Source organism: Geotrypetes seraphini, chromosome 6 (assembly GCF_902459505.1).
Source record: "Geotrypetes seraphini chromosome 6, aGeoSer1.1, whole genome shotgun sequence".
Lineage (NCBI taxonomy): Eukaryota > Metazoa > Chordata > Amphibia > Gymnophiona > Dermophiidae > Geotrypetes > Geotrypetes seraphini.
Window position 1 is genome coordinate 14,104,042 of NC_047089.1, and position 14,950 is coordinate 14,118,991.

At 45.2% G+C, this 14,950-nt stretch overlaps 1 protein-coding gene across 3 annotated transcripts in view; it reads right to left on the bottom strand.

The window, feature by feature from the left end:
- Positions 1-11,562, bottom strand: part of WNT11 (Wnt family member 11) — a 156,679-nt gene extending 145,117 nt beyond the window's left edge. The window contains exons 1-2 of one of the 3 annotated variants that reach the window (XM_033947704.1): positions 11,425-11,562; positions 7,283-7,479 (exon numbers count right to left, since the gene is read on the bottom strand). In XM_033947704.1, coding sequence (XP_033803595.1) covers positions 7,283-7,359 — 77 coding nt within the window. In that variant the 5' untranslated portion in view covers positions 7,360-7,479; positions 11,425-11,562. Of the gene's footprint in view, positions 1-7,282; positions 7,480-7,809; positions 7,852-11,424 lie in introns of those variants that run through there. The other 2 variants (XM_033947707.1, XM_033947706.1) reach the window with 2 other exon arrangements.
- Positions 11,563-14,950: the final 3,388 nt, after the last annotated feature.

Here is a 14,950-nt window from a genome sequence, read left to right on the forward strand (position 1 = left end):
AACTGCAATAGCAGTTTTTAGCGCAGGGAGCCTATGAGCGTCGAGAGCAGCGTGGGGCATTCAGCGCAGCTGCCTGCGCTAAAAAACACTATCGCAGTTTAGTAAAAAGGGAGGGGGTATATTTGTCTATTTTTGTATAGTTGTTACTGAGGTGACATTGCATAAAGTCATCTGCCTTGACCTCTTTGAAAACCCGCAGAATATAAATGATAATTAACATTTTCTCTTTGCTTTGTGTTTTTTAAATTTTATTGTTGGTAGATCATTTTGACTTGGCCACAAAGGTAAGGGGGGGAGGGAGGGAGGGGAGCTGCTGAAAGACATCTAATAATCCTTGCAGGCTTGACTGTGCAGGGAATTATTTATGTAAAATCATGTTTTGTTATGTGACTGGCATTATTTAGACTTTAATTTCTGTGAATGAATAGAATGAAAATGATATAAAATTACTTGCTTGTTTTTATGTGCGTGCGCTGAAGGAAAGTGGAGAGAGAGTGGGCTGAGGACGCTGAAGGGAAATGGGGAAGAGAGAGTGGGGAGAAGACGCTGATTTATAAATTGACAATTGTACAGAATATTCTTCTTTTTATACTGTAATATAATAAGTTCAATATAAAACAATTCAAGGCTTGTGTGGATGGAATCGGGTGGTTTGCGGGGATGGGGACCGAGCTTTCGGGGATTAGTCCAATAAAATGGTATTTTCTTATTTCTCATATTTTTTTATTTTTATTTGTTAATTTGTAAAGTGGTGATTGTTATGTATCAGTTTTTTCAAATTTACATCTACTGTCTTTATATTTTGCACAGTATTAGAGGACATGTATTACTGGTGTTGTGGTGTTGCATTGTATGCAGAATCTGGTTTCTTGGCAGTTCAGTTTAACTTTTGTCTACATATTTCTATTTTTAGTTTGTGATTATTCCATATTGGGCGAGGGCGTATCTGTCTGTGTGTATGAAAGGGACATGGCTTTCTGATAGCATCGACTGTACAGGATCAATTGATTGTGCAGTTTAGTTTTACAATGTATGTGTTGGTGTTCTAGTGCTCACTGCAGTGTTTAAGATGCTGCCTTTTCCTAGGTACACTCTTGGTGTGCGATATGCGGATTGTTACTAAAAATCATTTTTCATATAGATTGGGGGGGGGGTCAAAAAATGATGGGTGTCACATATGCTAGGTACGTCACTGCCAGTGCTTAATAATAAATAAATCGTCATATCTTCATAATAACCTTACTGAATTGCTACTTAACTTAGAACAGTTCTGTCCTAATGGTGGGGATTAGGACAGAACTGTTCTAAGTTAAGTAGCAATTCAATAAGGTTATTATGAAGATATGACGATTTATTTATTATTAAGCACTGGCACTTTATTATAAATTAACACAAGACATTACGGTAACTAACGGCATCATTATTAAAATCTTCTTTTTAAATTCATCCTATAAGATGGAAACACAAGATCCCATAAAATCATTTACAGGACAGGAAGGCATTGACAAATAATTGCATTTTCTACATTTTCTTAAAGTTCAATCTCCCTTCACAGAATCGCAGAATACCAGGCAGCGCATTCCAGAGCTTGGCGCCAGCCGCAGACAGCATTGTTGCCCCGATCTTAACATGAGAGACTAACATCTGACCCTGCAAACTCAGTTTCATACTATTTTCAGATCTCAAACATTTTCTGGGTTCGATGCTCTTGTTCCTTTGGCCTATTTTGGAGACAGTGCTATCACCTATTAAATTTATCTATAGCAGTGTCTCGCAGACTTTTTGAAGCCTTGGCACACTAAACTCGGGGCCGTGTCTGGAGGGAGCGGATGTTGAAGTGATGACATCATGCGCATGTGTGATGTCATCGCGTCAATGTCTGTGCATGCGCGGAGGCCCTGAGCTTGCCATTACTACGCCAGTGGAGGGGGGAGGAGGTGCGAGAGGAGAAGAGGGGCCAGCCCCAGCTGACTTCCTACAGGACATGCCTCTCGTCGCAAGAGGCACATCCTGTAGGCAGTCTGCCGGCATCTCGCGGCACACCTGGAATCTCCTCTGCAATACTCTGATCTATAGCAGTGGTCCCCAACCCTGTCCTGGAGGACCACCAGGCCAAACGGGTTTTCAGGCTAGCCCTAATGAATATGCATGGAGCAGATTTGCATGCCTGTCACTTCTATTATATGTAAATTGCTCTCATGCATATTCATTAGGGCTAGCCCAGGGATCTCAAAGTTCCTCCTGGAGGGCCGCAATCCAGTCCGGTTTTCAGGATTTCCCCAATGAAAATGCATGAGATCTATTTGCATGCACTGCTTTCATTGTATGCTAATAGATCTCATGCATATTCATTGGGGAAATCCTGAAAACCTGACTGGATTGCGGCCCTCAAGGAGGGACCCCTGGGCTAGCCTGAGAACTCGATTGGCCTGGTGGTCCTCCAGGACAGGGTTGGGGACCACTGACCTATAGCATAAATAAAAGATTAAAATGAATCAATAACCTGGGTGTGACTAATTATCATGATTTCTGAAAGGAAGATGAAAAAAACCCCAAAACATTCAGTATACCTTTTTTTTTTTAAATGAAGATCTCTATAGTTTTGGAGAAACACAGGGCTCCTTTTATCAAGGTGCGCTACGGGGGTTAGCGCGTCGTACACTTCATCACGCGCTAACCCCCGCGGCAAGCCAAAATACTAACGCCTCATCAATGGAGGCGTTAGCGGCTAGCGCGGCAGGCGGTTTAATGCGCGGCATTCCCCCCGTTAAACCCCTACCGCACCTTGATAAAAGGAGCCCACAGTGTCAAGACCAGCCTTGAGAAATCTTGAGCAAAATTAGTCTAAAAGTAATTCCTGCGAGCGTCGGAGCATTTAACTCGCCAGCCCACGCTATAAACCTCTAGCGCTGTTTAGTAAAACGCGACGTATATTGGGCTCCAAAAATCCCAGCCAGTGAGACTTCCTCCTCTGAAATAAAAAAAAAAAGTTGAACCCAAACCAGCGAGTGCTGCTTTCCAACAGGTTTCAAGCAGGTGCAACATCTGGATGCATTCATACTTCAAAATACCATTTCAGTCTTAACTTTCATCTGCTCCAGAAAGGTGGGGAGGGGCCTTGGAAGGGGAAGAGGAGTTTGCACGTTCGGCTGCGAGACGTCCATTCCGTACCTAAGCTATCGTATTTCAAGAAAATTATGAAATAAGCCACATTAAATTCTAAGCGCCTCCTCGGCGCGATTCACTCAGACTTTAGCCGTTTGCACCTGGGTCTTTTCGGCACACTAGCTGCGGTGAGATGCCATAGTGGTGAAAAGATATCCCCTCTTTACTGAGATCCCTTCACTAGCTTCCTGTCTACTGGAGGATCCAATTTAAGTGTGCAACTGAAAACCTGACTAGCTGGGGTGCCCCACGGAATGGATTGAAAACCGCCTGTCGGGAAGGGGTAAAACGCGGACCTCATGGACCTGACGGACCTCACGGATCTAAACCCACACGTCCTTAAAAATCTGAGGTCCGGGGCTCTGACAGATCTCGATGACAGCTTAGCTCTGACGGATCCGTCTCAGCATAGGGAGGGAAAAGTATTAGGATCCATCAGCGCTAAAATGTCACCGAGGTCTGTCAGAGCCAGAGACTAACTACAAGTGGCACGGACCTCAGGTTTTTAAGAACGTGCGGGTTTAGATCTGCCAGGTCCATCAGGTCCGCGTTTTACCTCTTCCCCCACCTGTCTAATGATGTAAATAATACAGCGGTTTCAAAAGCTGTCCTGGGGGTACCTCAGTCAGTCAGGTTTTCAGGATACCCGCAATGTATACAAATCTAATTCATGACTCCCCCCCCCCACCTTAGATTCAAACAATTTTTATTGATGCATACAATATCAAAAACAACATTAGAATATCACATTAAGTATAATACAACAACAATGCATTAAATAATATAAAATAAGAAGCATAAATATCCTCTACCTCCCCCCCAAAAAAATCCTCCCTCCCCCCCAATGGTATTCTCTAATTCACCTCACTATGACACATCAATACACTCTAGGAAACCCATCTTAAGACTGCACTACAGCCCTTAGGATGCAAGGTTTGTAAGTAAGGTTCCCACATATTCATTAATGTCGGGATCTGGACGAGCTCCACTGTTCCCCCTAACCTTTACACTGGATCCCCTGACCCTCATCCTACCAATTCAACAAGAACACACCAACTCTGCATTTGGTAATTAGCCGCAGCTCAGTTTATTAATATTAAAATAACATATTATAATTTCATTACAACTTTAATTGAACATAACAAGAGCTCTCCCCGAGCTACCAAAAACAAACTTTCTGTGCCCTCGACCCTGCCACTACAACAAGGGTCAGAGGGGTGGCATGTCCCTCATGCCCCTTTATCCGGGTCACCTGACCCCCCCCCCAGGCACGGCACCACGCCGGCCCACCGCTCATCACCCGATGAGCCCCAATGACAGAGTAGCTCGGGAGATCCGCCCCCGAGCTACATCAGGTAACAGGAAAACAAAGGGAGGGTGGGAGGGAAAAACGCCCTGGAGGACCCAAAACGGTTGAGTCCTCCACGGTCCACCCCCTTTTATGCCCTCTCCTCGAGAGCACGTCGATTCCCGACCAATCAAATTCGAAATCCGTCTTTTCCGTACCCCAGCCAATCAGACCACGAGTTAAATTCCTTTATAATTTTTTTTTTACTTTTCCGCCCCCCCCCCCCGACCGCCCCACCAACGCGCCACGTGGAGGCACTCCAGCCCCGCATTATGTTTCGCCCTTGACACTCGGTCTCGGGCTCCCATAACCATGAACTTTCGCTTCTCAGGCCTTCCAGCATCTCTCGCCTCCCATATGGCCAACTGATGTAATTGGTTTCGCCAATGCCAAAACTTTGAGGGGTCAGGGACCGTCCAAATATTGTAAAATACATTTTTGGGCCAATAAACTCATCTTCCTACACAGCACCCGATGACCCCTAGGCAAATGTCTGAAAGTATGTTTTTTTGTGCCGGCCACGGCGGTAACAGCTCCGACACTCATAGGAATTCTATCAGCGTCAGAGCTAATGCCACCGCAGTTAGCCCTAAAAAACGCACTAAATTTTTTGTTAAAAGGGGGGGAGGGGGATTCATGGCAGATAGCTTGAAAACTTGTCTGGCAGGGATACCTCCAGGGCACATTTAAGAGACTGGAATTCTGCTAAGAGTCTTGATAGTTAAATTGGTAGCGTGGAATGTTGCTACTCTGGGTTTTGGCCAGGTACTAGTGACCTGGATTAGCCACCGTGAGAACGGGCTACTGGGTTTGATGGACCATTGGTCTGACCCAGTAAGGCTATTCTTATGTGCTAACGTGTGCCAAGTATAGGAGAATCAAGCCATTGTGACATCACTGCTGAGGTTGGCTCTGAGGCACTGTGGAATGAGGCTTTATGACATCACAATCTCAGCTCTGGAATGTTGCTCTCATTGGGGTTCCGGAATCTTGCTAATCTTTGAGATGCTGGAATGTTGCTACTCTTTGGGTTTTGGCCAGGTACTAGGGACCTGGATTGGTCAACGTGAGAACGGGCTACTGGGTTTGATGGACCATTGTTCTGACCCAGTAAGGCTATTCTTATAAAAATAGTCTTACTGGGTCAGGCTAATGGTCCATCTAGCCCAGTATCCTGTCATTGCGGAGTCCAATCCAAGTCACATGCACCTGGCAAGCAAGTTCTTCAGGGCTGGCACAAAACCAAATGTTTTTCTCACACAACCAAAAGTCAATGGAGGTATTTCTCTTAACCCAAAATCAAAGCTTGCTGAATAACACAGTCCTTAAAAGTCTTTATCTTGCAGGACAAATCGAAACCGCAGTTCAAAGCCTTTTGTCATCAGAACTAAAACTTTCCCACAGGAACACTGAGGTTTGCCTATTTGGCAGTTTTATGCCAGCCAGGGAGATTGTTGAAAGACTCCCATAAAACAAATTGCCCTATGCCACCCTCCCTCCCATGGATGGCTTCCTCATATGCTCTCTTGTTAATGTCCACCATGTTAGGTAGGTGATCCATCCCTAGGGTTACTAGATGTCAAGGAAAACCTCTACATGCCCCCTTTTTAGAGGACTGTCTACGTTCCTGGATGGACTTTTCAAAACCTGGCTGAAGTTTCAAGGTTATTATGGCTTGATATACCGTTTTAATTACCAAAGCGGTTTACATCCTACAGAATTTATTTAAAAATGATTAAAAATCAGGGGAAGGGACGTACATACTGAAAGAGTCTGTTGACAAAACATTGAGCAGAAGGGAAACGGGTAGGATTACAGTACTTAAAATTAAAAAAGAGAAGGTAAAGGAAAAATATCAGGGAAATGGGGTTGACCAGAAACTAATCATAATCTCAACTCAACTCCTTGTAATAAACCTGTCATCCAGGAAACACCTATCCAGGTTAGGTTGGGGGGAGGGGGTTCCCTTCCAGCCTCCTTTTTTTAGCTTTCACAATTCTATTGGTTACCATTTTAATTCAAAATATCAGAACAAACCAAAAACTCCTCCAAAAATTAAGGAAACTGAAAGCTGCAGGCCAAATGTCATTTCTAGTTAAGACTTGTGCAACACTTCCAGGAGGGAAGAGGTGTTTTTAAAAATTCTTATAGCCAGAATAGATTTGAATTATTTAGATCAAAAACAAAAAGTAGACTTTCTCCCAGTCTGATCTAAGATTAAACAGACCTCAAAACCTGAACCTAGCCTTTTCAAATTCTTACATGCAGTCCTAAACTGTCCTAAGATGTAAAGTCAGCCCAGAAACCCGACCCCCAAAACCCAAAGAATGACACCAGGCCTAATTTACCGATCAGCCACCCTTAGCGCTATGGGGAATCTGGCAGCTTCTTGTTGTTTTAACGCCTATTGGAATTGCAGACTCAAGCACAGATGATTCGTTCTTACAAAAGGTCTTAAAGAAATGGGTTGGGGTGGGTTTTTTTCTTTTTTTTGCAGTGAGCTCAAAAACATATTTGGGGTGTCGTGTCAGAACTGCAGCCTTGGGCTACTTTACACCACAATAATGTTATTTCATCCTTGTGAGGATAAAATTCTCGCTCCAGAAAACTACTTTTCAACAGTGCTCATTCCACAGTCATAAAAGACAGAATTCGAAAATCTTATTAATTATCAACACTGCAGAGAGCAAACAGGGGAAAAGAGTGATCACACACAGCATCGTCTCCTTATAAGTCTTGAATTGATTTTCGTTAAAGCTCTGTACTTACAGCCATCTGATTCCGTAGCACATCCCGGTCTGTAACACCAAAGACAAAAAAGTGGACGAGGGCAGCCCTAGCTTCATTATTGCACAGGAACAACTCCCAAAAAGTCTTTGAAGAAAAATAATAAATCCGATTTAGCGATTCCGAAGTACCTCCCTCAGGTTAGGCGCTCGTCCTCCCCGCCCAGGAGATGTGACCTGCTAGAGAGAAAGAAAGAAAAAAAACAACAAACCACATCAATCCGATTGAAACCGAAATCTGTTCTTCGAGAGAAGTGTTTGGTGAATCATGAACGCTTTTCTTTGTCGGATAATTTTTTTTTAATGCCCCTTTGGATAGAACTGTCCTGCCCACAGCAACAAAAAAGGTCTGGCTTGAATTATGCCCTTGCCTTGACTGTTTTGTTTAACCCTACATGTGGCGTTTAAAAAAAAACAACCCAAAAAACTAAATCCTTCTATATTAGATATGTCTCTCCCCTCCACCCCCACCTTTCAAATTTAAATTGTTTAAGAATTAAGAATAAATACCTAACTTTCAAACCATGGGCAGACATAAACTAAACAATCTTTAATTCACTGAAGCAGCGGTGTTAAGAACAAAAAAAAGAGAATGAATCAGTGTAGGATAAGTCGAGTTTCGAGGGTTGATTATCTGCCGAGCTTGTTAAATTTGCCTTTTATTTCTATTCATGGCATTAACTAGCTCCCTCTTAAGTACAACACAGGCCACGTGGGTCTCAGGATCTTTTTCTGAGTCAAAAAAGGGGTGGGGGGGTGTTAATAATTTTAATTTCCATGGGCTGTCCAAATTAAAAGATGCACAGCCTTCTAACACCCTGTGGAGCTCACAAGAGATAACAAATCTCGACTCTCCCCGGGACGTTACTATCACAAAGGCTGCAGTGCTTAAAGCTTTTTTTTTTTTTTCCTAAAAAGTATACATCTGGTCACCTGGGCCCATTATTTCACTGCATTCTCACTATATTAGCACGTATTTTTTTCCACCTTCGCAACAGAATGGCCTTTTAAGCAATTCTTTTGAAGCCCGGTGGTGACCTGAAGCTGTGCAGGGAGAAGAGAAGCACCTTTTGTCATTCGACACTGGGGTTATTTCACGTGGGCATCTCAGTCTAATATGGAAAACGCTGCAGAAGTGCCCTCCAGAAAGCGTTTTTTTTTCCCACGATGCCCCATTGGGCTCCCATCATGGTGTTTACTTTCTAGAAAGCTGTTGTTCTAAGATTTTATCAAAGGACAGTTAGGGACGGTCAATGCAAAAGGGAAAAGGATCTTTTTTTTCCCTTATGCCAGATGCATCGCACTTGATCCTCTAGAACGCATCAAATAATTTAATAGTCAACTAAGGGCTCCTTAGCGCGTCGGACATTTCAACATGCGCTAACCCCCCTGCGGCAGCCTAAAATCCTAATGCCTCGTCAATGGAGGCATTAGGTATTAGCGCGACAGGCGGTTTAACGGTATTCCACGCGTTAAACCGCTACCGCGCCTTTGTAAAAGGACCCCTAAGCGACACGCTTCTTATCTCTCTTTTTTTTTTAAGACGATGGATGGGGTGCTCACACACTCCGGGCCTGGGTTACCCCCTCCCCCCCCCATTAAGCAAAACCAAAAATGCTCAGACGCACGGATCCCACCAGGCATTTATGCGTGCAATCTTTGGGCTCCTTTTACCAAGCTGCGCTAGCGGTTTTAGCATGCGCGCTAGACGCCAACGCCTCCATGGAGCTGGCGTCAGTTTTTCCGCGTAGCGCGGGGGCTGGCGCGCGCTAAAAACGCTACCGCAGCTTAGTAAAAGGAGCCCTAGGTGGCTATTATTGCACCTTTGCTCAGGTGAAGTTTTGCCAATGTAGCGACCTCAAATTAGGACCCACCTTCTCGGGGAAAATAAGCCTAGACTTGAGCTTTTCATTTTGAAATGGCCTCCGATGCTTAAGCCGGCGCTAATATTTTACAAGAAGTCAAAGTTGAAACCTATCTGTGAGGTCTGACCACCGAGGTTTTCCTTCTCAAGATTCAGTATTAGAAGCCCTCCAATTTATTTCCGCGTTTTAAAATGAAAGAAAGTCAATTCTGATCAGGGGTGGTGCTTTTTGCATAACTCTTGCCTTTTTTCCGCCGTTTAAAGGCAGCTTAACAAAAGCGATTCCCTTGCCTGAGGTTTGTTAGAACATAAGAACATAAGAAGTGCCTCCGCTGGGTCAGACCCGAGGTCCATCGTGCCCAGCAGTCCGCTCACGCGGCGGCCCAACAGGTCCAGGACCTGTGCAGTAATCCTCTATCTCAGGGGTCTCAAAGTCCCTCCTTGAGGGCCGCAATCCAGTCGGGTTTTCAGGATTTCCATATTTATTGGGGAAATCTTGAAAACCCGACTGGATTGCGGCCCTCAAGGAGGGACTTTGAGATTCCTGCTCTATCCCCTTTTCCAGCAGGAAATTGTCCAATCCCTTCTTGAACCCCAGTACTGTGCTCTGCCCTATTACGTCCTCTGGAAGCGCATTCCAGGTGTCCACCACACGTTGGGTAAAGAAGAACTTCCTAGCATTCGTTTTGAATCTGTCCCCTTTCAACTTTTCCGAATGCCCTCTTGTTCTTTTATTATTTGAAAGTTTGAAGAATCTGTCCCTCTCTACTCTCTCTATGCCCTTCATGAACTTGTAAGTCTCTATCATGTCCCCTCTAAGCTTCCGCTTCTCCAGGGAAAAGAGCCCCAGCTTCTCCAATCTTCCTCTATCTCTCTCTTTCTCTCTCTATTTCTGTCTCGCTCCCTTTCTCTCTCTCTTTCTTTCTATCTCTCTCTCTCTATTTCTGTCTTTCTCCCTTTCTCTCTCTTTCTGTCCCTCTCCACTTTCTCTATGCCCTTCATGATCTTATAAGTCTCTATCATATCCCCTCTAAGCTTCCGCTTCTCCAGGGAAAAGAGCCCCAGCTTCTCCAATCTTCCTCTATCTCTCTCTTTCTCTCTCTCCCTTTCTCTCTCTATTTCTGTCTCACTCCCTTTCTCTCTCTCTTTCTTTCTATCTCTCTCTCTATTTCTGTCTTTCTCCCTTTCTCTCTCTCTTTCTGTCCCTCTCCACTTTCTCTATACCCTTCATGATCTTATAAGTCTCTATCATATCCCCTCTAAGTCTCCTCTTTTCCAGGGAAAAGAGTCCCAGTTTCTCCAATCTTTCTCTATCTATATATCTCGATTTCTGTCTCTCTCCCTTTCTCTCTCTCTCTTTCTTTCTCTCTCTCGCTCTATTTCTCTCTGTCTCCCTTTGTCTCTCCCTTTCTGTCCCTCTCTACTCTCTCTATGCCCTTCATGATCTTGTAAGTCTCTATCATATCCCCTCTAAGTCACCTCTTCTCCAGGGAAAAGAGCCCCAGTTTCTCCAATCTCTCAGCGTATCTATACCCCTCTATCCCCTTTTCCAGCAGGAAATTGTCCAATCCTTTCTTGAACCCCAGTACCGTACTCTGCCCGGTACTGGGCGACAGAGGTCACAGTACAAGTCGGTATCAAGTAATTCCCTTTTTTTTGCCCTCCTAAGTGGTTTCTTTCATTGGGATCTATGAGCAGCCACAATAGAGTCCAACTTCCCCGAGTTATCTGACTTAGCTGTGAAAGAAATGCTCTGAAACTATCCCACGGGACTATGCCCTGGGTCTATAGAGGCTGCGTCCAGAAACTTAAAAAAAAGAGATTGTTGAGACGTCTTAAACCTGAACCGATATATTTATAATCCGAGTGCACAGGGAGGCAAGATAAAAGGGGCGAATGCAAAACCACAACTGCTTCCCCGCGGTCAGAAAACTTGAGAGTCCGCACTAAAAACTCGGTCCCACGGAACGCATAAAAGGGGGGGGGGAGCGGTTCTCCCTCCCCCCCCCCCCAGCCAGCTGCAGCTTGACGGATAAGACGAAATCCTCTCGGACGGCTTCTGTAAAAGAACCCAAAGGAAAATTAAGATCGGATCTCGGCCACCTCCTGCCCAGCGAGGGCTTAGTCTTAGATTAAGCAAGAGCTTAAGAAATCCGCGTTTTACCCCCTAGAAACCGCAGCTCTCCGGATCTGTGCGCCTTCAGATTTACAATAAGGCCACTAAAGGGTCGCCAGCTAGCCAGTCTCCCATCCCTTCTTACCTCCTTTGCCAGATCCGTCGCAGACCCAGGTCCCCAGACCCCGGGGGCTCGTCCGGGTCGAGAAGGAGAAGTTAGGCGCAACGCACAAGCCCTGCGCTCCGCAACCCGGCTTGCAGGCTCTGCTCCGGGCTGCCTCTGCGCTTTCCTGGCACCTGGTTTTTATCGGCTCGCCGCCGCTTTGATCTCGGCGGTGACGTCACGCCGCATTAGCATAACAAAGGCCGCCGCGGCTTTGCAGCGCCTAAAGAACGGGATAAGCGCGCGTTTGATCTAAAGTGCGAGCCCAGAAGTGCGTTTTGCAGCCTGCGCTCTCGCTCTCCCCCCCCCCCCCCCCCGAAAAAGAAACGAAGAGAAGAAGGGACAAAAGTAGAACTACTGAAAGAGAAAACAAAAACTTTGATGGGGTGCTTTATTTAGTTGCTTCAGTTTGGTTTACCTGGGGGGAAAAAACAAAAAAAACCTCAAAACAGTAAACTGGAGAAATATGTCCTAGTTTTTTTTAAGGATCAGAGAACGCATTAGTTAAAAGGCTCCTTTTACTAAGGTGCGCTAGCATTTTTAGCACGCGCAAACCACGTCCTAAATGACAAATACTCTATGGAGTATGGAGTATGGAGGCGTTAACGTTTAGCATACACTAAGCGCGCGCAAACCACACGCTAAATGACAAATATTAACCCAAGCTCTATGGAGGCGTTAACGTTTAGCGTACACTAAGCGCACACAAACCACGCACTAAATGACAAATACTAACGCAAGCTCTATGGAAGCTTTAATGTTTAGCGTACACTAAGTGCGCACAAACCATGCGCTAAATGACAAATACTAAGGCGAGCTCTATGGAGGTGTTGACGTTTGGCGTACACTAAGCGCACACAAACCACGCACTAAATGACAAATACTAACGCAAGCTCTATGGAAGCTTTAATGTTTAGCATACACTAAGTGCGCACAAACCATGCGCTAAATGACAAATACTAAGGCGAGCTCTATGGAGGTGTTGACGTTTGGCGTACACTAAGCGCACACAAACCACGCACTAAATGACAAATACTAACGCAAGCTCTATGGAAGCTTTAATGTTTAGCGTACACTAAGCGCGCACAAACCACGCGCTAAATGACAAATACTAACGCAAGCTCTATGGAGGTGTTAGCGTTTAGCGTGTGCTAAGCGCACACAAACCACATGCTAAATGAAAAATACTAACGCAAGCTCTATGGAGGTGTTAGCGTTTAGCGTGCGCTAAGCGTGCACAAACCATGCGCTAAAAAAATACTAATGCAAGCTCTATGGAGGTGTTAACATTTAGCGTACACTAAGCGTGAGTAAACCATGCACTAAATAACAAATACTAATGCAAGCTCTATGGAGGCATTAACATTTAGCGTACACTAAGCGTGCTCAAACCACACGCTAAATGACTAATACTAATGCAAGCTCTATGGAGACATTAACGTTTAGCGAACACTAAGCGCGTGCAAACCACGCACTAAATGACAAATACTAAGGCAAGCTCTATGGAGACATTAACGTTTAGCGTACACTAAGCGCGCGTAAATGACAAATACTAACGCAAGCTCTATGGAGGTGTTATCGTTTAGTGTGCACTAAGCGTGCACAAAGCACGTGCTAAAAAATACTAACGCAAGCTCTATGGAGGCGTTAACTTTTAGCGTACACTAAGCGCGCGTAAACCACGCGCTAAATAACAAATACTAACGCAAGCTCTATGGAGGCGTTAATAGGCTGGCTATTGTTATGTTGGTAACAAAATGGTAAGTTTTATGTTGAACTGTACTTGCTGTACACTGCCTTGTGTGAATCTCTTTATGAAAGCAGTTAATAAATCCAGATAAATATATAAGCCCTCTCCCCCTTTTACAGAACCATAGTGCGGTTTTTCACATTGAGTGTGGCGGAAACAGCTCTGACGCTCAAAAAATTCCTATGAGCAGCCGGCGCTATAAACCACACTACAGTTTTGTAAAAGAGGGGGTAAATATACCCTATGCCTAACTGCCTCCTATGCCCGGAATAAATTACCCGAGTTTGTCCTTCAAGCCCATTCCCTTCTCTTGTTTAAAAGCAGACTGAAAACCCACCTTTTTGATATAGCATTCAGTCCTGGGAAGGGGGTAAAACGCGGACCTTGCGGATCTAAACCCGCACATCCTTAAAAATCTGAGGACCGTGCCACTTTTAGTTATGGCTCTGACAGACCTCTATGACAATTTAGCTCTGACAGATCCTAATGCTTTTTCTTCTTTATGCTGCGACTAAAAGTGGCACGGACCTCGGGGCAAAAATCTCAGCTCTAGAATATTGCTCTCATTGGGATCAGGGCATCTTGCTATTCTTTGAGATGCTGGAATGTTGCTACTCTTTGAGTTTTGGCCAGGTACTAGTGACCTGGATTAGCCACTGTGAAAGTGGGCTACTGGGCTTGATGGACCTATTCTTATGTTCTAACGTGTGCCAAGTATAGGACAATCAAGCCATTGTAACATCATTGATGAGGCTGGCTATGAGGCACTGTGGAATGAGGCATTATGACATCACAATCTCAGCTCTGGAATGTTGTTCTCATTGGGATTCCGGAATCTTGCTACTCTTTGGGTTTTGGCCAGGTACTAGGGACCTGGATTGGCTACCATGAGAACGGGCTACTGGTCTGACCCAGTAAGGCTTTTCTTATGTTCTTAAGAATGATCTCCCAGTAGAAGTGATGGAGATAAAAGTGTACCTGAATTCAAGACAGCTTGGATGTGTGCAACTTTTTCCAGGCACTCCAGATTTTCATGACTTCAAGGAATTCCTATTTGAATCATGGGTGTCAGCTGTGTGGGTGCTTGAGCACCCTCCAATCTCAGGCAGTTGCCTTGGTCCACTTCCTGCATCACCGCTTCAACCTCCCCTCCCCTTGCCACACCCAGGGGAGGGTCCAGATGATCAAAAAAGTGATCTGCTAAAGGCAATCAGTGTTTTCGGGGTTACCATACTGAATATGCATGAGATAAATTTGCATATATTGGGGATCTATTCCATTCCATGCTTGTTCGTGCATATTCATTGTGGTGATCCTGAAACCCCAACGAACCATAGGAGAGAACTGAGAAGCATTGTTCGAAAGCACCTTGATGCACTGGAATGGAGGAATAGCCCAATGGCTAGTGCCAGGGGTGTAGTAAGGGGGGGAGGCTCCGCCCCAGATGCCATATTGGTGGGGACACAGGCACCCCCTCCTCCTCTCTGCCCCGCCTCTTCCCACACCTCCCCTCGCCATGTGCGCCTCCCCTTTCCCTTCCCCGTACCTCCAGTTGTTCACCACCACGCGCATCAAGAACGTCAACATCAATGTCAATGCTTAATTGCTCCTGGCCACTCTGGTGCCACAGTCAAAACGCGAGACTGCCACTAGGGGGTGCCATTTTGACCGCAGTACCGGAGTGACCAGGAGCAACTGGGCATTACTCCTGGCTGACACACACACTCCCCTCTCCCGGTGGTATTTCGCTGCACTATT